This window comes from Diadema setosum, chromosome 11 (assembly GCF_964275005.1).
Source record: "Diadema setosum chromosome 11, eeDiaSeto1, whole genome shotgun sequence".
NCBI lineage: Eukaryota > Metazoa > Echinodermata > Echinoidea > Diadematoida > Diadematidae > Diadema > Diadema setosum.
This window is the reverse complement of record NC_092695.1, coordinates 2,284,134-2,311,063: the sequence shown is the minus strand read 5'-3', so window position 1 is coordinate 2,311,063 and position 26,930 is coordinate 2,284,134. Positions and strand designations below refer to the sequence as shown.

At 38.4% G+C, this 26,930-nt stretch overlaps 1 protein-coding gene across 1 annotated transcript in view; it reads left to right on the top strand.

The window, feature by feature from the left end:
• Positions 1–2,434: 2,434 nt before the first annotated feature.
• Positions 2,435–26,930, top strand: part of LOC140234799 (serine/threonine-protein kinase DCLK1-like) — a 45,673-nt gene continuing 21,177 nt past the window's right edge. Inside the window, exons 1-2 of the mRNA XM_072314836.1 lie at positions 2,435–3,157; positions 22,992–23,088. Coding sequence (XP_072170937.1) covers positions 2,435–3,157; positions 22,992–23,088 — 820 coding nt within the window. The remainder of the gene's footprint in view (positions 3,158–22,991; positions 23,089–26,930) is intronic.

Here is a 26,930-nt window from a genome sequence, read left to right as displayed (position 1 = left end):
TGTTTGTGTTGCTGATGATAATTATCTATAATTTTACACAATTCTCATATTTTGTAGACACTAATACCCTTGATTTAATCTCCATCTAATTCTTTTACATTTTTCAGATGTGGGGGCGTTTCAAATAATTGTTGATCTAGGATCAACAGGGGCCTACTGAGTACATGGATTTTCAAAAGAAGAAAAAAAAAGTGTGCTAATCTAAAAATGATATTATGATAATGTAATCCTATAGACCAGATCAAGACTTCGTATATTAAGTACATTGTATTATCCTCGTAAACGTAAACTGGCAGCCAAAAGCCGTTAAAACACTGTAACTTGGTAGATTGTCATCCCTCTTGAATAATAGACATAGGCTGAAATTGACGTCTTTGTTTTATCACGGAACTCTCATTTATTTTACTTAGATGCATGAACTCCAAGGGTTAATAACACAGGTCCCACTGCTCGCATTATTCTTTGTCATCATATTAATCAGACATGGTAGGCCCTATCGTTTCATTGATAATGTTCGTTGTTGTTGTTGGGGTTTTTTATGTGTGTTTTTTAAGGGATGGTATAGTATTGGTTGAGGTGAAGATTCAGCTTATCTTTTTGCAAGATACTTCGAAATCAATTCTTATGAAATTTTAAAGAGCATACATTTCCATAGGAGAAATTTAAACTTTACTAGATGAAAATCTGTTTTGAAATGGTTCAGATATCCAAGAACAAAATAAAACAAAGCAATCCCAATAAAATGTTGGTCCCACCTTTTATTAGGATCGCATTGTTTGGTATATCTCAACCATTTCAAAACCAATTTTCATCAATTAAACTTTGAATTCCTCTTAGAATTATATGCTCTATCATATCTCATAACAGGTTTCTCATTATCTCAAAATTCCTCATTATAAAAAAAAAAGAAAAAAAAAGATTGAAAGCATAAAGCCCTATCTCAACCGAAACTGTACCAACCCTAGAATTCTGCGTATTTCACAGTAGACCTAGTTAAAGTATTAGTTGAAACGAATTAGGCACGTTTCCGAGCACAGGTTCCAAAAATTAAGCATGTTTTATCTTTCCTCATCTCTTGGTGTCCGAAATAATGACGCGACTCCCTCCTTAATTTTCACCACCATTGCATCGCACCCTTTACCACTTGATACCTCATCCAATCGGACGCCAATAGAAATCAATCGGCATTACGCACGTCCCAGAAAGAGAGTCTAGAATGCATTGTGAATTTGTGCGTTTTGCGTACACAGGTTCTCATCTCCGGTACGCGCACATTGGGATGTTGCCTTCTCCATCAGTCCGCCGTCCATCACAGCATCATCTTGCTCGCAGTGTAGCTGCGGACCGTGCCGTATGAGTGAGCACGGAGCCCTCCCACCAATTCGCTCCATTGTCCACCCGCCGGATCCCTTACAAAGCCGCCTGGATAACCCATTGACTAACACCACTTCGCCCGGTTCCCATCACAAAAAGCTCACAGGCGCAGCGGGTAACGAAGACCCATTCTTGTCAACCATCGGATCACATAGGTAAATATCAGTTATTTCGTAGAATGTGAATTGAAGAATCTCAATAATTGACCAATTTTTGATGTGGGTAGCGCTTAGCTGACGATTTCACAGTAGTTTTTTTTTATTTGGGATGTCAGGGACGTCGTGCAAACCAGACAGCTGGTGGCGGAGCGAAACAGGTGCAGGGGCGGGTTTCACGTGTGCGTAGCGTAGCCTAGGAACGGACGCTGTCGAGTGTGCAGTTCATACCGTACCGTACGGGGTGCATATCATGCGAGATACGGATGGAAGATTAAGCAGAGTAAAATTAATTGATGCATTTGACAGGTTTTCCTTTCTTTGTGTTATAGGCCCTACAGTACCGGCGTATTTTAGAGTGTCTTTTAGACTCTTATTTAGGCATCAATATTTCAAGAAGCTGACATGTACAAGGTATACGTACAGCAGTAATTATTGCAGAAAAACTATTGGATTTAGGTAAAATTGCTATCATGGTTTAAATATACTGTAAAAGTGGATATTTTTGCGAGTAATTGTTTGCACTCCGCAGGGTTAGATGAAGTTTGTGTGTTCTTGATGCCAAGGAATCAAGACATTAATTACAGAAACGTATTGCATGCAAATAGGTCCTATTTGTGCACTTTTATTTTTACCCTAGCATCTGAAAGCGCGAAATGCATGAAAATTTCCACTTTTACAGTAGCCATTTGTAATCTGCATTTTAAAGTTCTTTAAATTGTTAAAAGTACTGTGATTTTGTCACACATAGGCCTACATTTTGCAGCTTCAAGTACAGTCCCTGTTCTTTGAATCAATATTTAAACATGCAATTCTTTGTGCTTTGTGCTGCGATTTAACATTATATTTGTTTTGTTTGCTCTTTGTGCTGTGAAACATCCGGCCACTCGCCACAGGGAGTAACCATGGCATATAGTTCCCCCACACTTGCAGAATTTCAGGAACATTTTCGCAGTTCAGCAGAACGTTCGCGCTTAAGATCAGCTCGCAATGGAATACCGAGCCCTGCACACAGTGCACATGGTGTGCTGATCAGGACATCCTTGCAAAAACGGTCCACGGACAAGAAAGCGAAGAAGGTTCGCTTCTATCGGAATGGAGACAGATTTTTCAAAGGGATCGTTTACGCCGTCTCTCCGGAGCGCTTTCGGACTTTTGAGGCTTTGCTCGAGGACCTGACGAGAACTTTGTCAGATAAGGCACATTTACCGCAGGGAGTAAGGCATGTCTTCACAATCGACGGAGCAAGGAAAGTTACATCCCTGGAGCAACTGCGGCCGGAAGAGAGCTACGTGTGTTCGTCCCAGGACATCTTCAAGCGCTTGGAATACCAGAGGAATAACGACCCCGCGTGGAAAGTCGGCCTGGCGAAGCGGGAGAAAGATGCCCGGGAGAGCAACACGCCGTTGCCGCGTTCCACAGACGGCATCATCGAGGACAACCGTGAATTCATCAAGCCCAGGTTGGTGACCGTCATCAAGAGTGGTGCCAAACCCCGCAAGGCCGTCCGCATCCTTCTCAACAAGAAGACGGCACACTCCTTTGAGCAGGTTCTTACCGACATCACTGACGCAATCAAGCTGGATTCTGGTGCTGTCAGAAAGCTCTACACCCTAGATGGAAGACAGGTATGTCTCTTTGTCAAGTGTTCAATTATTATGTCATTTGAACACAGGGGCGGATCCAGGAATTCCAGAAAGAGGAGGCGCCTTTGCAAAATTAAAGGGGGGCACACGCATTCCCCCAATGTTCCTTTTTATTTCTTTTGTTTTAACTAAAGATAAAGAGGGGGCGTGCACCCCCCCCCCCCCTCTGAATCTGCCACTGTTTGAACAAGCTGGCTTTAAAGGGGAATGAAACCCAAATATTCAAAATATGTGGATTGAGTAACTGTAGCAAATTAATAGAACACATCAGTGAAAGTTTGAAGAAATTACGACAATCTGTTCAAAAGTTACAATGTATGAATTATTTTTTTATATTTTTGTGCAGCCAATACTGGATGAGAAGACCACTACAGTTTGTGATGTAAGATGTAAAGTTCAAAATCCCACAATATTTCATTATTAAAACTATGCATTCCCTTCACTTGTAACTGCCATATTCTTCAAGGTAATATTTTTCCCTAGTTTCTGATAGAGGTACAATTTGTGATTAACTCAAGTGCACTTTCATTCAAATGCTAGAAAAATGAAGGTTTGTTGAATTTTCTTTTCTTTATATAGCATTCTTCATATCATGTGATGTCACAATCCATATGATATTAAGGGACTTAGTCCTCTCATCCAGCAATGGCTGTGCCCAAAGTTTAAAATGTATAACTTTTGAACAAATTGTTTTAATTTCCCTCAAACTTTCAGTGATGTGTTCTAGTAGTATTGCTGCATTCACTCAATCCACACAATATATTTGGGTTTTATTGCTCTTTAAAGGACAAGTTCACCTTCATTAACATAAGGATTGAGAGAATGCAGCAATAATTTAGTAGAACACATCAGTGAAAGTTTGAAGAAAATTGGACAATTGATGCAAAAGTTATGAATGTTTAAAACTTTTGAGTTGTAACCACTGGATGAGGAGACTACTAAGGCTCGTAATGTCATATGAGTTTAACAGTGTAAAGAAAATGTAAAGAAAATTCAACGTATATTTTCCCTTTTTTCGCATAATAAAAGAGCACTTGACTTGCCTCTTTCTAAAGGCAATGGGAATAATATTACCCATAACATACTGTATGTCAGTAATGAGTCAAGGGAATGTGTACTTTTTTCAAAAGATGAAATTTTGTGAAATTCTCTTTATATTTTTCCTTATATTGTTGTACGCATGTGACATCATACACTGCAGTAGTCTTCTCATCCAGCGGTGACTGCACAAAAACTTCAAAAATTCATAACTTTTGAATGGATTGTCTGATTTTCCTCAAACTTTCAATGATGTGTTCTACTAATATTGCTACATTCTCTCAATCCTTATGTGAATGATGGTGGACTTGTCCTTTAAAATCTGATTTCATGTTTATGCCTCCATCTTGGATTTGCCATCAATCATTTTGCTCTTGGAAATCACTTGCTTGTCTGTCTATACCAGCCTGGCATACAGGAACCTCTTCTGTAAAAATCAACCCTTTGACTAGCTGTTTTGTAGGGAGGAATACCCCCCCCCCCCCCCAAAAAAAAAAAAAAAAAAAAAAAACACAAAACACAAAACAAAACAAAACAAAAACAAAAACAAAAGCTAAAGGAAGAAAAAGAACAGTGAACTACAGTGGACTTCAAAGCGGCCGTAAACATTCTACCATATGTTTTGAATCTATAGTGTTTTATCATTCAAGTTCAGAGAGGAAATCTGTGAGGATACCAACTGTCTTATTCTGTAATTGAAACAATGTTTTTCTCAATTACTGGTAATGAAGACACCTGTGAATTCCAGTGCAATGCATTTCACAGTTCTATAATGCACTGCATAAGGGAGAGGTTTCAAAGATTCAGAGACACCTGTCCCATAGTTTTTGTGCAGTTTGGCGGTTTGTTTGTGTGTAGCGATACTGAAGTTGTTTTTCGGGTATGTCCACTATGTAGGGGAAGCAGGACTGATGAACAAGACAGATAGCAGGGGCGGATCCAGGAATTCCGTAAAGAGGGGACACATTTACAAAATTAAAGGGGGGCGCACGCACCCCTCCCCCATTTTTTTCTTTTTATGTCTTTTGTTTCAACAGAAAATAAAGGGGGGCATGCACCCGGTGCAGTCCTCCCTGGATCCGCCGCTGGATAGTCACAGTTGAAGAGAGAGAGAGGAGGGGAAAAGATAAGGGATGGAGGGAGAGAGGAGGGAAGATTGAAAAGTGAGAGAAAGGGTTAAAAAAACACAAATATCCGAGAGGAGGAATGGTATAATTCCTGCATGAAGTGTGTGGGGGGGGGGGGGAGATGAATTAATGTCATTTTAGACTGCCATCATGCTGCAGCAGTAAGCATGTAAGTAGGTAAGGATAGAGGGCCTGCTTTAATTAGAGAATACGTCATGCGGCTCAGTGATTCACTCGAAGTGCGATCAGGGAAGCATCCATGCGATGCAGCGAGTTAAATCCTCACAGTGTGCTCAACTCATCCCGCCGGTATCGATGACATTCTAATTTTTGTTCGACATCACGGTTGTCATCCTGTCATATTAGCATTATCTCTAAAGAAATAGAGGCTTTAGTTGCCAAAGATGTTGTGAAGAGTAGAGCAAAAGAACAAAATGTTCACAAATATTTTGTTGAAAGGGATTTTATCTCTGTTAATCAAAATGAAGAAATAACCAAAATGAAAGGAACAGTTATGAATATAAACATATGAAATGTTGCTGCACTTGTAATAGCTATAAAATATACCATGTATTTTATTCAACATACCAGTAATAATTATGAATGACAAATGTGCAGAACTTTGCATTGCTGTGTGTGTACAAGTTGCATTCCTTCTTAAGTATTGCATGCCATGCTCAAGCAATTTGTATGTGTACTGTACATGTACATGTAACTCAGTTATACCTCACTGTACAAACATAACAGCTTAGACTTCTGTTCAGTCTTTGTAGGAGGAAGCCAGAAAATTCAGGGTTGCATGAAATTGGCTTCATTTAAAAATAATCTTCTGGAAGAGATGATCTGATCAGGGTTCGAAATTGGCGATGGTCCGCTGGCCATTGGCCACCCAAAATCATGTCGGACTAGCTAAAAATCACAAAATTCTGAAGTAACTAGTCCGTCTGCTAGCCAAAATATTGCTTCAGTGTCAAAATTGATTCTAAGTAGTCCGCCTGGCTAGTTAAAAAAAAAGTTAAGTGCGACCCCTGCTGATGCCCAAATTACGAGTCCTTGTTTCTTATAGCTTTTGATGATGTCATGGTACAATAGTCAGAATACTCTTGCTCACCTCCAGGAACCTTGGAGAAAAAGGCAAACCAACAAGGGGAATTAGTGTTCTACTGCAGTATACGTTGTACTTTCAGAACAGTTTATACCACCTGCTTCACTCTATGGCCTTCATTATTTGAAGAGTCAGAGTGTAGGCCTACTGTACATGTCTACTAAACAGGGTCAATAACCTTTTGATTAGATTTTCTCCTCACATGCAATGGGTATCTAGTCCTCTAGGATTATACACTACAGTAAGAAGTAATGTACACAGTGTATGGCTGCCTTTAAGAAAAGCTTGGGAATCTACATAAATTGTACAAGGAAGCCTAATTGTATTTCTGCACACTTGTTGGGTTGCGTCATAGCAGGGAAGTGTGCTGACCATCGTGTTTACTGCCACTGGATTCCATGGTACACAAGTTTGTAGGCCCACTGCCCTGTCCTTACCACTGATAACTACATTTTATTGAGTAGATTTGAATCAAATCAAATGAGATCAAATTGAATTAAATTGAATTGAATTTGAATCAATTGATATGATTGGTTCAGTGTGCAAATCTTAGTAAATATAACTGTTAAGGAATCAATGACTGCTTGATAGTTCAGTGTTTACAATCAGCCATGGGACCTTCCAAAGGACTAGGCAATGAAGAGAAAGTGCCTTACCTAGTAGACCTACAATTGTACATGTAAGCGGGCACAGACCATGCAGCCAGGGGACTTGTAGAACCAGGGACTTCATGCTTGACACCCCATGGTCTTACCCACTGAGCTATATACTCATGCAACAATGCTATTCCAGCTGGTGGGTGTGAGAGGGTTAACTTGTACTCTGTAAACTTTGTGGAAAGTCTTGATATTGCATGCATGTACAAACTACTTGTAAGCAGGTGGGAAGTATATGATGTATGTTTAAAAGAGAGAGAGAGAGAGAGAGAAAAGAATAGGTGTTGATGATCATCTTTGCTACTACCAGGTACTTGCCATGACTATGCTGTACAGTGTATGTGCCATGTTATTTTGTGCAATTTCAAGCTCAAAGTTTTTAAAGTAAGGAAAGCAGAGTCCAAGTATCCTACCCAAAATTCTGATTGTCTGTCATTCATGGTCTCTCACTTTCCTTTGAAAACTACAATGTATCTCTCCACTAAATCATCATGAAGAGACATGTCAGACTTTAAGCCAAGTAGCTGTCAAATTCTTCTTAATGTATGTAAATGTAGTAATTAAAACACTTCTTGTGAATGTGACTGTTTACCTTCCAAGTGATACCTTGCACATTGTCATTTTATAAAAACATCATTAGTGATCAAGTTATTTTCTGTATGGTACCCAATGGGTATCCTAGAACTAATGACTACAAGTCTGTGACTGTCATCCTTGATATTTAGGCAATAAAGTTATTGGAAAATTAGGTCGCTCAAACAAGTTTCTGTGAAAGCCAGTGTCTGTGCAGCTGAGCTGTCTTGTTTTACACCAGGTTTTGTGTCAGCATTAGTCATCAGATCTTATTATGAGGTGCATCTCTCCCGCCGTTCACAGCGGTGGTGACGAACGGAATGAGTCACCATGGCGATGCAGAGGAGGGAAAGGGTGAGAATGGTTGCGGCATGATGGAGGATGCGGGGACGGGCTTGAGAAGAGATGGTTGCAGCGGTTTGCTAGTCTACGCCTGGATGACCTCCCACGCATCCACTAAACCATCGCTGGCATGGTTCCGAGGCTCAAGAGATTTGCTCGTCATCAGCTCACCAGCCCAAACACTCTTCTTTTCACAAGTCTGACGTCAAGAAATAGATTAAAACCCATTGAGGATGAGCTGATTTTCTATCACACACATTTCCCATAGACACCTGCACGAGTATCAGGTACTCGGGAATACAATGTAGTATTCAGTGAGTTAATGGCAGACAGGCATGGGTACCTGCGAAGTCTTTTTTTTTTTCATTTATCTCTCATACCCCTTTCAGGTAATCGTGGATGCGGATAATAGGAGGACAAGTCGTAAAATTTCGATTACATGAACGGGAGAGGACTAGAAAAGTGCGCATTATTTTTATGCTGCTATTATGCGCATAATTGCAGCATGAGGATCAGATCGAGAATACATGAACGCGTTTTACGACTTATCCGCACTAACATTCCACAGTTCGGTCAAAGGTCACTCGATTTCCCGCACAACCGCTGATTGCTGAGCTTGAGCGCGCGAGAGGTGTGCATACACGTGAGGATATTCACCGGAAACATTACGTCATTATAGAGGCGTGCGCAGTAACCATGACAAATAACTCGCACAAATAACTCGCACCATTATATGAACGGGTGCTCGTAAAAGTAGTGCGCACTTCATGGGATATATGAACGCGATTTTGACTACTTCATCCGCATTATTTGGATGCGGATAATTGAACCGCGATTACCTGAAAGGGGTATCATTCTGTATGGAATGCACTGTTTGCTACATACTCTCATATTGCCATGATGATGCAATGGCAATTATAATTTGATTGTTGGGAAATACAAGTATGAGTCTGACTCATAGACTAAGAGTGATTCAGAAGCCTCTAGTGATGACCCCCTGATACCAGACAATATGGCATGAATGATGTGACACATTAATGTCCTGGTATGCAGGTGGTTAGGATAGGAGGTAGTGTTATAAGAGACAATGCCATAAATTTTCACCAATTTGCAGGGCAGCTGGGCAAAAATGGGGGTGGGGGAAGAGAACAGTCCTGAGCATTTCATGTTGCTCTGCACTTTTTGATGCCCAGAGTCTATTCAAGGTGTTTTTCTTTTGTCTGGTTTTACAGATAAATCAGCAGGCTACAACACACTAGATGTCAGCAGCCATTAGTCAATGTTGTAAAGATTTTATTGTCTCTCCTGCCAACTCATAATGATCCTCCTAGAGCCATAAATACTTTGAATACAAGATATAATGTTCAACCGCAACATGAACCCAGGAGGCTGGTATGTGACATAATGCACTATTAAATACAAACTATGAACAGTTCAAGTACATGTACACTTTTCCCATAAAAGTATAGGGTGCTCATATACAGTGTATATGGTACAGAAATAGACCTACGTTGTACACTGTGCGTCATGTTATTTCAAAACAACTATAACATGACTGAAGATTCTATAATGTCAATGAAGTTAATCCAGATTTTGTTACCATAGGGAAATGTATCTTTCAATCTTTTTTTCAAGGAGTTGATAATGATTAAACTGTATTACTTAAACAAAACAAAAAAACTGCAGTACTTTATGACCCCCCCCCCCCTTGTGATGTGCTCATGGGACATGTGTACAAGTGCATGCAACACAAAGAAAAGTGAAGTTTCCCACTTTTTTCCCCCTGAATATTTTCAGGAGCATTATTCTGGATTTGCGGCAAGCTGAGTCCAAATTGTATTCTCAAGCCAGACTTGGTTTCTGCATTCTCTCACAAACGTACTCTAAAATCTCTCACAGATCCCCTATGCATCATGAGTCATGCATGCAAACATTACAGTACCTCAGTACATGTAGCTCGGATTCCCAAGGAATATCTGAGGGGTTGTCCTCTCCTCTTTGGTCTCTCTTTCTTTCATTCTTTCTGTCTTTCTTGCTTCTCTTTCCTTTCTCGCTAGATCTGTCTTTTCTTCTTCTTCTTCTTCTTCTTCTTCTTCTTCTTCTTCTTCTTCTTCTTCTTCAAGATTCTTCTTTATGAGTGACAGGAGAGAGGCATGAAGTATATATTAAGTCTAAATTTCACAAATTGAGAGAATGTGTAAGTCTGATGATTGAGGGCCACATCAGCAAAGCAATGCAAATATTCAAGAATAAGGTTTCAAAAGAGAATTCACTAACTGAGTATTCTCTATTATATCAAAAGTGTGGCATAATTACTCGACTCATATACAAGTGTATGTATTCATCATGAATTTCAGCAGAGCTCGTGATACATGACATGTATTTACCTTCCATTGTTGGAGCTGATATTCATATTTGTATCAATCGTTTTCAGAGATAATCCACAGAATGCAGCCACTGTTTGATTTCCGGTGAAAAAGATGTGTCATCAAATTAACCATGTCTGCATACACTGCATGTCGTGTTTATTGTTTTGACCCTCCTTTATTACTCAGTGTTAGAATCTCTGAATACCATGCTGTTGTCATTGTATTGCGGTTCAATTCAATTCAAATTTAATTTTTTTTTTTTTTTTTTTTTGGACAGAACATAGCTTCCACTGCACTCTTTTTTTTTAACAAAGGAATGATGTAGGCCTAGCTGACATGTGCGATGTACAGGATACAGTATACGACATGGAAAAACATAATATGGAAACTTTCTAATACTGACAAATTACTGTAGATCACCAAGATGAACAATATGTACAGAACAATGTAAGCCACTTCATTATTGCCAAAAAGGATAATCTTGTTCAAACCTTGTCTGCACAGTAGAGGAGCAGTACATTATAGATGTACCTGAATACAAACTGACTGACCCGTGACTACGCTGTCTGTATTTTCACTGTCTTTATATTCACGGCCTTCTCTCATGCGAAATCTGTTCTTCATACTATACTTCTCAGGGTATCCCTGGCGTTGAGCATCCCTGTCCCACAGTTCTTCTCCCCCGGTGCGCCAAACACCTCATGCATACTCATGTCACAGTCGTTGACCTCCACCATTATTCACCCAGGAGGAGATCGCCCGGGAGACACTTCATCCCATCTTCCACATCTTCCTCTCGATTCGCTTCACTGAACGAGTCCTTCTGCATATCCTCTCCAGATTAAAAGCTCATTGCTTTGCTAGTAATAGGCTTTCTTTATATTTATCTTCTTATCCATTGCTTTCATCTCATACTCTCTTCTAATAGTTCTATGTACGAGTGTATTATCTCTACTAATTTGCACTTTGCTTCTTTTTCCATATGTTTTAGTTTCTAATTGTTTTCATGGGCTATGTTTTCCTTGTCCTAAACGCTTTCTGTCCATAAATCTCTCTATATATCTCTTTATCTCTGTATTGCTGTATCTTGCCATACCCTCTTCTCTCTCTCTCTATTTAATATCTACCAGGTATCTATCATTTTATCTACATGTAGATCAATCTCAGTCACTTTTGGATGTGTTTAGAGAACTCTATATACTTATCAACCGTCCTTATGATCTTATTTCGCAATCTCAGTCATACTCCCATCTGTTAATCCATCTGCTAATATCTATTTCTCCTCTCTATCCGTCTACATTTGCACATAAATTTATATTCTCTACTGCATGTTTTTTTCCTCTCTTTCTCTCTCTCTCTATGACATACATAGTATATGTCTCATTTCCTATCCTACTATCTCACAGCTTATCTCAGTCATAATTCACCTGGAGGGAGATTGAACGCCATGCCATTTAGTCATTTGCTACATCAATTTTAATGCAATTATGGATATGATTTGCTTGTTTGGGCCTAATTAATCTATATGATGGTGGCAGGGTAGAATTCATTTCACTAGATGTACCAGATGCTTGAGATGGATGGCATGTACACGTACCTGAGAGTTACTAGATATGTGATGGTTTGAGGGTTTACAAAGGATGATATTTTTGTTTGGCATATGTGGCAGATTTAGGCTTCTAAGTACTGGAGATAAAATGAATAAACAATGTACGAATTTCTATCAAAATCTACCCAAACCCACCAAAGGTAATAAAAAAAAAATAATAATAATTATACAGCTTGTAGATGTGGAGATATATAATGAAAATATGAAAAACAAAATTGAAAAGAAAAAAAAAACACAGTTCACATACTGCAAATGCACATGTATCAATCTATTGGAGTTCTTTGTCAGTGATTTTCATTAAATCTGGACTATAGACTATAACTGATTGCTGTTGATTTGGTTCAAAGGGAAATTAGTTTACAGTGGAGCTGAAAGAAATGTGGTCACAGTTGACAACAAGAAAACTAATATTCATCTACGAAGCAGCTCACTGCGGTTAGTGTCACATGGCTCAAGTCTTATGTGCATCAAAATGAAAGTCTGGTTGAGACAAAGTCCGAGCAATTCAGATGAATTTGTGTGATAATTAATGGAGATAGAAGGTTGTCATCAATCAGCAGGTGTTCAGATAACATGGTTCATTATCAATGGCAGCTGGTCCTAGGAAAGTAAGTGATGATGTGCTTCCAAAATTGGGTACATTTTTTGGCTCATTTTTGTAAACGGAACATAATCGGAACATTGTGATGTTAGAGACACAACTATGACATTGTAAAAGCCATGTTCAACAAAATAAACCAAACATTGTAAAAACCATGTTCAACAAAACATACCAAAAGAGATGAATTCGTAAGGCCCGTATTTTGACAGTATAATTCAGAAAAGAATTACATTGTATATCCACAACAGTTTGTTCTTCAGTAATAAGTGCCATCTTAAATATGCTGTATGTATATTTTTGATGTCCTCATGATCCCAAGTTTAGGTATACCTGCATAATCAGCCAATCAAATTTCTGCCAGATTCTTGTTAAAAATGAACTTCTACCATTTATCATGGTGCAGTAAACCTTTAAAATGTGAACAAAAGAAGGAGAAAGAAATAAAAATGATAGATGATGTTTTGATAAAGCAAACATGGTCAGGCCCAAAGGTAACCAAAGTTCAAGTGTCAACATCCATTTAATGCCTTGTTTTGATACATAGTGTAGAGGAGTTATTTCATAAGCAATCTACATTTTGCACTAGATTTCCTTATAAATCCTGGTGCATTTCAGTGTAGACAAAGAATGGCCATCGCTAGTCATCAGATGATATGCCTGTCCTTTTTCTGCCCTGTTTTCTCGGCTCTATCGATTGATATTCAGAAAAGACCTCATTATGTACAGTCTTGATTTTATTTCATGTTAGGTAACATGTGCAGAAATGGAGTGGATCTAACAATAGATTGATTGCAGTGTTGCTGTGTTTTTCATAGTGATATACATGCATGCCAAAAAAAGAAGAAAGGCCTATCATGTTTGTTGATTCCCTTTAGATTTATATAAAGAATATATGTCATCTTGTACTGTAACTATACTTTGCAAAACTGGGATAGAGTGAATTTCAATGTCATGTTTCTATTAATGCTTTGAGCAAGAGTATATTCATTTTTGTTCAAATTGATTTAGATTTAATGAATGCGAGGGTAATTGGCCCGTGAGTAAGATATCTGCTCTCATGCTCTGCAAGCTAATGTGCTCAAATTCTGTGGGGCATAGATTTCTGATTTGACATTCAGGAAATGACATTAGTCACCAAATCATTTATCAACAAATTTTGGTGTTAGTTTCCATGAGTCAGGAGAATTATTCACTCAAACTAGCTTCCCAGTTGCAATACAAATAAACATGCCTAAATTGATCATTGCAAATATTAACATAAATATCTCAGTGACGAAGAAAGATAAGAAAATCCATATTCCTGTGTTGCTTCAACAAAGTAAGTCATCATGAGGTTACCGTAATAGCAAACATGATCGCTGCTTTATTTGTGAGTATCAGATAAGGTAAACAACCAGGATGCAAGAGAAATGCATATTGGTCAGTAACATGGTGAGTAGTCAGGATTTTGATGAAGAATTTACCAGGGATGACATTTCTGTGTTTGATGCGAACTACACATACAGATTGTATGTATGACTCATATGAGAGAGGGAAAAAATGGTATCTGGAGTTGATATTGACAAATGTCCATGAAGGTGACCCTGATATCCAAACCTTTTCTTTCAATCTCCTCAGATCGTTACAATTTGTATTCTCCTGTATCCTTTGCCAGACTCAAACCTGTACTGCAAATCTGTAGCATTTTGTTGGTTAAGTTTTTTTTTTTCACCTCCATCAAGGAGGTTATGTTCTTGCTAGCATTAGTTTCTTTGTCCGTGTGATTGTTCATCTGTTTGCAAAATAAATTCAAAGCATATTTAAAGGATTCGGATGAAATTTTCAGGAAAAGTTGATAGTGACACAAGGAACAGATGATTAATTTTGGTAGTGATTGGGATGGCTGTATGGATTTATGAGTGGAAATGAGTTGGTTGGTGGAGGTCTACACTGTACTGGTGCTTTTCCAGTGTTGTTGTTTTTTTTTTTTTTTGTTTTTTTTTTTGTTCAGATTGCAACCAGGAGGATTTTGTATATTTTAGAATTTACTTGAATGATTGTCCAAGCTGCACATTTCTCCCCCTCTATGAACCTAATCTTTTTTGTCTTCATTCTGATTATTTATCAAAAAAATATGACTGATATGATGGAAGGCATTTCATAATCTTTCTTTTAGTGGCGCTGACAAGTACAACCTTGTCCTTAGCTGAGCTCCAGACAAAGCTGGTGGTTTGTGGAAGGGAGAAATGCACACTTGAATGTGACCTGCTCTATCTGTCAGGTCCATTCAAAATGTTCTCGTGATGTATGTTTGGCAGGCATGTTAGCGACAGGAATGACTTTGTCAATATTGGGGTTAATCTGTTCTCGTTTTCCTCCCCGTGGTTGTCTGGAGGTTTTGAGGGGATGTTGTTTCTTGGAGGGTGGATGAAAGGAGTCTGTGTTTGGTTCTCCTGGATGCAGGTTCTCCATCTTTCATTGTCCAGAGTGCAGACAGAGAGAGAGAACACAGCGCTGCATCCAGACAATAAAGTCTGCCTCCACTCCCTGGGAACAAAGCCCCCATCCTCCTGCTCCAAGCTTCTCTTAGACAGCCTGTGGTTAGTCTGGAATCTCAGACCCTTATTCTGTATGGTGTTGCTTGAACTGTGAACGAATAGATGCACATATATTAGCACTTCTATTGTTAGCCTCAAAAGGGGGAGGGGAAAAAACAACAAGGCAGAGAGTGAAAGTTGCTCTTCAGATGTATTTCACTTTTGATATTCACTTAGTTTTCCTTTCTTGCCTGAGTATCAAATGTGGTCTTTAATTGTATAAGTACTACACAATGATCTTATTCTTAGCCAAAAGGCCAAGGAGCGTGGTATCATGATGATGCTAATATATAGTGGATGATGCTAATATATAATGCATGTTGCCCACTCACAGATTTGTAAATAGAAGAGAGAAATGAGGCTGCAGTTCAGATGCCTTTGTTCACTGTTAGGGTGCACAGTGCATGTGACAAATAGTTGTCATCTTTGTAAATAGTATACATTGTACACACTGAGTCGCAGTGTTTTAGCCTGGATGTATTATGCTATCATTGAAGCATACCTAGTACACAAGAAATAAACAAATGGGGAACTTATATTATTTATTTAATATGAATTATTATCTACAAATTGTTCCATGAAAATATTGATAGTAGAAGCACATAATATATCATTGTTACAAGGAACATTTTGTGCTTAACACCAACATTAATAGAAAAACAACTGCAAATGGGTAGGGCCTACATAAACTGCAGATGTGCTGAACAATTATCCCTCTGTCTGCCCTCCAAGGTGATTGCAATTAGACTTCATAAATTGAAATCCCTCATTTACATGGTGTATTCTTATGTGACTGCCAGACTGTATCACATTCTTCCATGGAATCATTTTTGGTGCGTATGATAAATTCTGAGTCTGAATGTATAGACTAGACCCTGTCTCTGCATCCCAGAATGAGGATTTGCGGAACCTCAGTCGGTGAAGCATGATGGCCCCCTCACCACACAAAGACAGACCTCCCCTTCTCTCCCCCTTTTCTCTCCATCTCCTCTTTTCATCACTCTCCCCCATCTCCCACTTTCCCCTTTCTCCTCATCCCATTACTTCCCTATCTCCTTTTCTCCTCCTTTCTCCCATTGGCTCCCCTTCTTTCATTTTCATCCCTTTTCCATCTCTCTCCCCTTTCTTATAAGTCATCTCTCTCCCTCTATACTGCTTCCCTCTTGTCCTCCTCCCTTCTCTCCCCCTCTGTTTCTCTCCCTCTCCCCCTCTCTGTCTCCATCTCTCTCCTAGAGGACCGGTCTCCACCAAGTGCCATCCCCTCTTCCCGACCGTCTCCTCCCGACCGTCTCCTATTGATTTCACAATGCCCATCAACCCCCTCACCATCGTTGGCTGCTTGCTGGGGATGAGGATGTGTGAAGCTAGCCAATAAAAAATGCTTTTGTGTTGAGTTTAATCCCTTCTTCCCCCTCCTCCTCCCCCTCCTCTTCATACACTCCTTTTTTGTTATCTGATTCAAGGAAATAGGCATTGTTCATTCAGATTATTTGTTTGGGGGGGGGGGGGAGGGAACTGCCACTGATGGTTGAGATGGATTACTGAAAAATAGGAGAAAGCTCTTTGCGCATGCTCTAGGGAAATTTGTCCTGGTCTGTAGCAATCCTTTGTTTTCAAAGCAGGTGAGCACATGTAGCTACAAGGATGGATAAATCTCCCTTCCAGTCCTGCCCAGGGCAAAAACATAAGTGATGCCCATGTGACCAGGGGTTGACATATTGTTTTCTGATGATGTCATTGTCCTTTTTTGTAGTACCAATTTAGCTTACAGTGTAAGTTTTCTGGGGCAAATTATTTGTATAGGGCCCCATTTCTCTCTCTCTCTCTTCTTTCGATCTTTAAAATAACAACAACATAAGTTTTCTGTAGACTAGATTGAGGTTTGGAGAGTATGAATCAAAATTTAATCTTTTGTGATTTAAACAAAGACAAATATCATTAATTATGTAGTCTTTTTTTTTTGTAAAGTAGAATCTAACCAAAATGTCAAATTTGGACAGATGAAGAATACAAAATCTTGTATGCTTGTTTCAATTACAATCTAGCTTGTGTCTTTGAAACTCTCATACATGGAGATTCTATATGTAGTAAAATGTAAAGTCCACTAATAATTTTTTTAAAACAAATTCAGAGGTTTCATACACATACAAAAGTAATCATTTGTAGATAAATGCATTGAAAAAAATTCAAATATTGTGTTTCACTCAACTTTGAGAGCATTCTGGCAATAGGTGGATTCCTCATTTCAGACTCTGCACCAAATGATATTTTTGTGGTATCATATTCTATACATTTATGTTATAATGAGCAATTAACTTTTGTTCTCACTAGAAAGCACTCAAAATGCTTAGTGTGTGTCTGTGTGAATAAAAAAATAATGTAGTACCAATGTGTGCTCCTATCAGTTAACTAGCAGCACATCCTTTATGTGTCGCATGTGGGAGACGTGAGGCATAATCATACTAAATAAATTATGTGTCAATATTTTTAGAATCAGAGATAATTGGAGCATGAAGCGGTGTTGATAACGCATAAACCAAGCAGACCGGTAAGCCAGTTATAGCTTCGTGGTGGACAACAACCCCCACTTCCTCATGATTCCTTTCTAACCTCCCTGCTGGCTGAAGACATTAGTTATGCCTCCATGGCTCCTGGCTGGGTCAGGTTTTCTTTTTGTAGTGTGCCTTGGGCACATCCTCACAGAGCTGTGCTGTGGGCAACATTTGTTTTGTAGTACAGTGGATCATGCTCTTTTTCGCTCTGATCTGAGCAAATGTTGATTTTGTTTTCATTGCATGCATAAGAGGTTAGAAATCTTACTCCTGAAGGGCAAAAATTATTGTCATGAAAATGCTAAACCACTTACAAATGTACATGGTGAGGGGAAATGCCATGTAAAATCTGTTAAAGAAAAGAAAAATCACTTAAAAGCTTTACAACCACATTGTGAAAAAACAAAGAAATAATACTTTCCCCTATTACACATAATTATGCAGTCTGCATGTTGTGTGAGTTTGAGCCTTTATTTGACCATCAATCATTTTACCTGTTTCTTGTATGATTCCCCATAAAGATTTTTTTTTTATGCATGTGAAATTTAACAACTCCCATATATTGAGGTATTTTTCTCCTCCTGAATCTGGACATCAATGATGAAGTGATCTTCTTTATTTAGCCTTCCCATCAAAAATTGCATTAAAGAGAAATTCCATGCACTCCATGTTCAAGTTTTGTTGATAATCAATGAAATTTAAGCAATAAATTCATGAATATTTTATATTCAACATCAAGTATCTGTAGGAAAGACTCATAAAGGCTGCATGTTTGTTCATTTTGAATTGAATCAGATGTTTCAGGTACAATCACCTATGATCATGTTGTACATTTTGTGGCAATTCTGCTTTACTTTTGTCTGCTTAAAGGTAGGGAATCCCATTTGCATGCCTTAAATGAAGAGTTGTATAAATACAGTGGTATGTTGAAGAGAGTATCATTTTAGAAACTCCCATAAAGTATTGAAAGTGGAAGGTAACATTTAGTACATTTTTATTGACCATTAGATTTTGAATTGAATTTTTTTCGGAGCTCACCGTAAATTCCAGTACATTACTAGGCTACCTTTGCAGACCCATGCACTGCATGTGTGTCCATCATGTATATTTTGTGAAGAAAGTTCATCAAAACTTACAAACATTTCTAAATATATACATTCTTGCCACACACTCTATATGTTATTACATCAGCTCTTATACTTTTAGATTTGTGTTTATAGATAAAAAAAAAAAATACAGAAGACTGCAACAAAAAGGCTTATTAAAGTGTGGCTGACACACAGAACTACTGAGTAGTTGAGTTTTGTGCATTATTCAAATTGTAGATAACTGTTGACTTCCAAATTTCTCAGCAGTGGCCTAAACAAGTCCCCTGAGGTTCATATTCAATGTTATGCTACATTTTGGGAGGTCTGTAAAAGGTATCCCCTACCTTTAACTTTTGAATTCAAAATGATGTAGAAAAGTATGTTCTCATAAGAAATTATTATTTCCCCATCAGTTATCAACAACAAAAGTATATCAATGGATATGTCACCTCATTTCAGAACACAAACTTAGAAAGATTTGCTAAGCAACCAGTGGAAACATGCACATTGAGGATAAGACATTACTTTTATATAATGTTTTGATACCAATAATTTAATTGATCTGTTGAAAGATGTAAAATTTCTGTAATTTTGTAATGTTATTCAGTGGAATGTTGATGTATGTGACTGTTACCATTCTCTTTGTGTGATGTAAAACTGTTTGTTATAAAGTCCAAGCTAAATAGAGGAGATTTTCACTTTAATCTTCATTTTTTCCTTAAAAAAATATGGCAACTGATGAAACGTCTTACCTTGGAGCTCTAATTAACTGTCTACAGGCCACCTGGTGTGGAATGAAAGAAGAGCTGTAATTAGATGTAAGATCAGGCACCATCTGCTGCCCTCTATGTTCAGTATATTATGGGTGTCAGGTCATGTGACACGTATGGATGAAGAGGGAGGCCAGGCATCTATGTAAATTAGTAAAGAGAGGATGGGGAGGGGGGAATGTGGACATCAAGATTACAAATGACCAGCATATTTCCAAGAAATGTTGACAACATTGGGAATAAAACCCTCTATCAAGCCAGGAATCAAAAGTGTTGCTCTTTATTTACTTTCTTGCATTTCAATTCTACTTTTTTTTGCTCCATTTGGGAGGGGGAATGTGGACATCAAGTATACAAATGACCGGCATATTTCCAAGAAATGTTGTTGACATTGGGAATAAAACCCTCTATCAAGCTAGGAATCATAAGTGTTGCTGTTTATTTCAATAGTTTCTTGCCTTTGATTCAATTCTGTTTTTACTTGCTCCCATTTATCTGTCAATTTATGAGGTTTCTTTGTTTGTAAAGTGCTTAGAATGGGGTACAGAAATCATTAACTGCAGGGGAAAATCGTACTCAGCGGCATTTAGTACCTAGATCTTTGCCAACCAAAGAAGGTAATGGCAATTTGTCACACATACTATTGTTTGGAATGCAATTATGACAATTGCCCATTGTGGTATCAAGATGTTTGCAGTCATGCACCACTAAAGCCATCGGATGTGAATGAAATTACTTATATCATGAAAGGGGGGGGGGCACTTCATGATAGTTGGAGTTATCCTTTCAAATGAGTGGATCTACCTCATTTCATGACAAATGAGAATGCATTAGCACGAAATGAGCATGACGAGGAATTTTTAGTTTCTTATCAAATACATGACTATAAATGCCATCTGGATGAAATGGATGTTCTAGGACCTCTTGCTCAAGCTAGGCAGTAAAATTGTAATAATGCAAATTCAAATTTTCAGATATATCACAGACACTTGAATTGTGAATTCTCAATGAAAAAAAAATCAACAACTTTGAGGCTATATTACACATTCTGATTATTTTTTTTCTCATCATGAATATTTATGGGATTGTGGCTTTGTATGGATGTCTGCAAATTGTGTAGAGGAAATATTATATGATTCATAACTCCTGAAGTCCCAGTGGTTTGTGTGATTTGCAGATTTGTAACCAAAACATGTAGAGCTCTGTGGAATTATCAGCAAAATAGCCATTTAATAAATATATTCAGATCACATTTTATATCCCTCAGGAACAAGCAAGGAGTAAATCAACCCACTCTATCTTATTGGTATTCATTATTGTATTTCTGCATGCCAGCATGCCTGTTGTCAGTATCTCAGTCATTCATATGACAACATAATATGTGTCATTAAAGTGCTCGAGCATTGATTTGCCAAGATGTGTTCCCTGCATAAACTAGCCTATCTCAGTACCTTGATTCATCTTCAAATCTAGACCCTTTTCTCTCCCAAATAGGAGAAGAAAGAGAGAGATGACTATGGTCTTGAGGTCCATGTTTATATTCAGGCAAACAGTGCGTGTAGTAGATGTTCAGTGTGATCAGGTTCATGGTGGAATGATCGATAGATCAAGTCATATGGGGGATGGGTAAAAAGTGGTGTGCAGTCTCCTGCGCTCTCGCAGCATCTTATAAAATCTTCAGTAACTGGTGCAATACAGTGCAGTCTGCTTCTGAATACTCTATATGGGTAGAGATATTGTGTTTTGTATATTCTCTGTCTACGTACTTCCTGGCACCAGTCGCTGGCTTGATGCAAGATTTATGCTGCATTCAGGTATCAGGTGTACAGATGGGTCTTCAATTTTTCATACTGGTTTACTTTTAAACAGAGAACAGTTGAAAAGATGGCTTGAACTTAATCCGATGAAGCTTTGTTACTATGACAACAACAGCAGCTTGCCCGTTATTTTGATATTACATTATGTTAATCCTCAGTTTTTGAGGTTGTAGACTGATTATCCTACCATTGTAAGCAGCTCACATCTCTTTGTAATCCTCTGGCAGGTTTGATATCCCAGTACGATTAGGAGGAATTTGAAGTGTCCATGACTCAGTATACCAAGAGAGTTGTTTGTAATATAGTGATTATGATAAAGGATTTATAATCATGGTGGGGCCCTATGGTAGGATAGCAGAGGCTACTCCGGGTAAATTTGTAATCTGACCATATCATTATGATAATTTTTGTCGTACTTTAGAAAGATCTAGCAGTCAGTTTGCTAGATCAAGTCAGCAGTCATTAAGAATTGACTTCCACTTTAGGATTCCTGTGAAGCTGTCATTTAGTACAGTGTACACGTCACAGCACAGTGCACCAGATGTATGGCTTGGTCAAAACTTTTTGAGTCATACAGATCAAATCTGTTGGATTTCCCTTGGACTCAGCAAAGACTGAATATTATGATGATTTTTAATATCCAATATGTATCTTCTGTAATCCATTGATGACCAGCTTTGCGAACTCATATCCCTAGACACCTTCTAATAGTGTACTCGAGACGTAGTCTTCAGTGAGTCAAGGCACATATGCCATTAAAAACAATGTACATGTATTGACTTTTATGTTGACAAGCATCTCCGTAACAAGACTGGAAGAGTTAACACCAAAATTTGCCACCCTCCCTTATGACCCTCCCTCTCCCCCCCCCCCCCCATTAAAGGTGTGGACAGTACATGTACCTCCAACAAGCAGGGATTTAATTTGCTGTATGCGTTGCCACCCTTACTGGCCTCCTGAATCAATCATTAATGTGATTATTATACATCAGTCACTGTTCATTGTCTCTAGTGGCAGGGGTATTCCACCACCTTCCCCCCCCCCCCCCCCGCAAAGATGTTAAATTGTTTCAATCAAAAGTCCCTATTGAATATGTACAACATTCTCCTGTATTAACACAAAAATATTTTTTTTCCTTTATATGTAGATCAGTGTTTCTTTTATTAGTTGCTATGATTGCTAGAAGTCATCATTATGAATTTTCATGGATTGGTTGGGAAGACAGTGCTGTACAGAAGACTTCGGGTCATGGACACTTTGTTGGCTTTTTCTACACGATACTACTGAGGCGGCCTCCTTACCCATATCATTTTTTTCTCTTTCTGTCAACATATTTGTTATGGATCTTAATATTCTATTTTTATGCATCTGTTGTCGACATGTAAGATTAAATGAGTGACACTAAGAATGCTAGTAAATGGTCAGTCCATGTATTCCATCCTCCTCACCAAAGTTTCCTCCTGACAGTGTACTTTGCCCATGGAGTCACAGCTCTCATATTTTCAAAGATGACAATGCGACAATAATTCTGGCTGCACTAAGTCCTCAATTTGTGTGACCTTTTCTTCTCCTCTCATCTCTTTTCCCTCGTAGATTCACTGCCTGCAAGACTTCTTCAAAGACGACGATGTCTTCATCGCCTACGGCCAGGAACGCTTCTGCCACGATGACTTTGATTTGGCCATGGAAGGTGAGTGTGCATTTCACCGCCCCATCCCCCCAACTCTCCCCCCAGGGAGGAGGGAATCATCTCCATCTCTTTCCATCATCAGTTGGGAGTGGGATGAGTAGAGTGGTATCCATGGCAACCAGATGTCATATAGTCATACTATACTCTTGTTTCAGTTTCAGCATGTGATCTGGGATTCCTCAAATTCAGTTGGGAGATAACTTCTGATCTTTGCCCTTTTTGGGTTTTTCGTTTTGATTGTGAGAGCCATTTTGGGACCAAAATTGTAAAGGGAAATATCTTGAATTAAAAAGATAGATAACTCATTTGTTTCAGATCAGGGATCAAACGGTCAAATATGAGATTATACAGAGTTGGAGAAGCATGCTGTAAAGTGAAGTACGTGTATGTCATTGCCATTTTTTCACAAATTTTCCTCAAGTACGAGTAGTAATTAGACTATGGAAGAGGCTTTGGTGGTAGTGAAATATTGTATTGTGTTATTTGCTTCACAGTGAAAAATGCCAGTTATTAATGCTGGTAATGAATCCTTAGATTTATAATTGAGAACTTAATAGCTGTGAAGGACACAGTATTTTTTTAAGCATAATTTTGTTCCTGCTGCTGCTTTATCAATGGTATACTGTACTCTAGTCCAAGTAGAGATTTATACAGAGTCTGACTTTGTGATGTCATAGTAAATGCAGGCTTTGCCAGTAACACAAGAAGTGTTTGTGTAATCATATTTGGGTGTGAAATCTAATTAAGCAAGAGAGATGTAATTAACCTTCTGATAGTATGCAAGCAGCAAGTACGTATAGGGATTTATTTAATCGGTTTTGTATGCATGAGATAAAGGATTATATGGTGTCTGCAGCATGCCACTTACGAGCAGTATTTGCCTGATCAAAAGTGACTGCCAAGTTGCCTGCCTGCCTCCTATTATGAAATTCTGGGCATATGGCACCCATCAGAACAATGCTGATTATTGAGGTCTTTAATAGCTGCAAATCTCCCAGCACTCCTGCAATCACCGAGAGTGGTCCTTTAATGACAAACCTGGGCGGTAATTCATGCCAGCCACCGACTACCCATAATGCCCCAGCACTCGAGCTCCTTCGGAAGGCGACAGCGCCGAATATCTGCATGCTGACAGAAATGTACACATAGAGAATGCCATGTGGTTTGCAGCCAAAGCGAAACGCATACATGGTGAATGTAGATTTCTCACTGAGTAGCTGGTGGACTAATGCAGAGACAGGGCATACCGAAGGGTCGCCGCTGGTCAGAGATGTTTACAGCATACTAACACATTTCTTCCAATCATATGATTGACTGCATTCCAGCTCGTTGACACACATTCTCAGATGAATTACCACTCCCTCAGATGCACCGACTGTCTGAATTTAAATGATTTGTGATGATGCGTATGAGCAAGACATGTGCAATGCACTGGTTTGTGTCTCATTCACTTTGTGTGGATTAAAATATGATTGTGAGATACTTCTAAAATATGTACACACAAATACACACACACACACACACACACACACACACACACACACACACACACATGTCTAATAAATGTATGGATACAATATGTTTGTATTCCTTTCAATTCAATTCAATAGTTTATATATTTTCATCATCAAAAAGAAAAGAAAAGAAAAAGTTGACATAATCCAAAGTGATACAATTTTTTTTTTCATTTTTCTTACACTCGTCTGATAAAGGATTTTTTTCAAATACAATATAAAGTATATGCACTTGTAGTAATAAAAAGGACTATACCTTGTAGCGCAGTAACTCTGATTTTAGCCAATAGGCATACATGGATCAGAGTAGGACTGTAAGATACCACTGAGAAACACACACTTGTCTATGGATAGATGTAGATGAAAGTTGGCATATGTACCACAGCATAATAGGTATGCAATATATATACACACACATACAAACACTATTATATCCTATTCACTGTTCATGTAATATTAGGACATAGGCGACCATTAACGTTGAATTTAAGTGCTTTATTTACTTATATGTATAAATTTACACTTTTGAAATACATATACATGTATGTTTGGGAATATGAATACCTGTTTTTTTCTCAGGCTATAATGGAGCATCGATATCCAATACACTCATTTGCAGGGTTACATACAGATATGTCTACTATTCAGTCCCATAGTATATTATATTATGTGTGCTCCACCAGACGGCCAACATCATGTGGAAGTATGCAATCCATGGTTGCTATCTTCATTAGATGGGAAAAAATCCTTCACCTTAGACCTGTGCCACTGTTTGGATGCAAATACCAGCCCTGCCCTGTTAGTGAAATGTTATTGCGGGCCAAATTTGATAATGTCAAGTCAATTTAAGCCACAAATTAGCCTCCCATGCCGTGTTTGCTCATGTATGAGTCATGGCGGAGTAGCCAGATATCTGTCCATTACTCTAAATTTGATTCTCAGATTCCAGTCATCAGAGTTAGAGTGAAATCCTCTCAACTCTGGTTGTCTTTGGGGAACACCATATTAAGAAGGAGAAATGCACTAACATTACAGTGAAATGCTGAATCCAATTTTTGCCAGTTTTAGATGTTAGCGGGAATGATGTTTAGACACAGTGGGATAGGATTGATGTGACAGTTAACATTATGATCTCAAGTGTGGAGGAGACTAGTCATTTAGCTTGCTTGCTCTATTCATTTATTCCTGCCAGTCACAGACAAAATATCTTAAACAGACATCTCGAGCCAGACAATTTTAAAGAGATGAGATTAACCACTTGACTGCTACTGGCTTAACACGTGCATTCATACCCCTGTGCTACAGCATTGTGGGGGAAATACATGTAGGATATTCATGTATACATTACATAGATATGTATTTTTTTACCTTTATTCTTTTTTGTCATATTTTTGTTTGTTTGATGGGAGTCATAATTGAATGGAGCTGTAAATAGACATAATTATGAATTTTTCCACTTATCCAGCTTTGTCCTTGCTGATATCTTGGGTCTGTGTCTGGTGAATGTGTCAGGTGAATGTCTGCTTGGACTTTCACCAACATCCATTAGTGGGACTAAGATATCACTGTCATCATCAGATCTTCCACTTTCACCATCAAAATGATCATCACTTCTAAGATCCATGAAGTCTTTCTCTTCCTCTTCAGAAATATCCGAACAGCCACTCAAATCACTTTCACTTCTATCATCGAAAGTATAATCCCCATTATAAGATCGCTGACGCGAACAAGAAGCCGCCATGTTGAAAGTTTTTTTTTTTCCATTCAGTACCCTGGTCAATACAGTTACACATTTGTCCACACAGTGATTGAAAATAGCCAGATTTCTTTTCTTTTTTTTTTTTTTGAGCGTGCCATCTTCTGTTCAAGACCTGAATATCATCACTGCAGTGCTAATTACACAGTAGGGCTAAGCATAATGCGGTGCTATAGTCTTGAATGTGCAAATGCCCTAAGCACGTATGCGTGCTACGCACAAGCAGGCAGAATCGAAAGCACGTACATATATGTGGTACGCAGTCAAGTGGTTAAAGATGCGACGTAATGATCCTCTTTTCATGATCATGATACTGACGCTGCAGAACATTACATTCATGTTTATTCGTCTGCTGTGAGTTTATATTGTGTTAACTCCTTATAGATTACTGATATAAAAATAGCAACTGATTTGAAATACGTATGATTTAAAGCTTGGGTCTTTTTTTTTTTTCATTTTGCAGTATTCTGTACTTCCAGTCAAAGCGCATTAGATATTAATTGGCTTGAAATGTCAGCTCTGTGCTTACATAATATGCAGACACTTGAGATGTTTTGTCTGTCCATGAATAT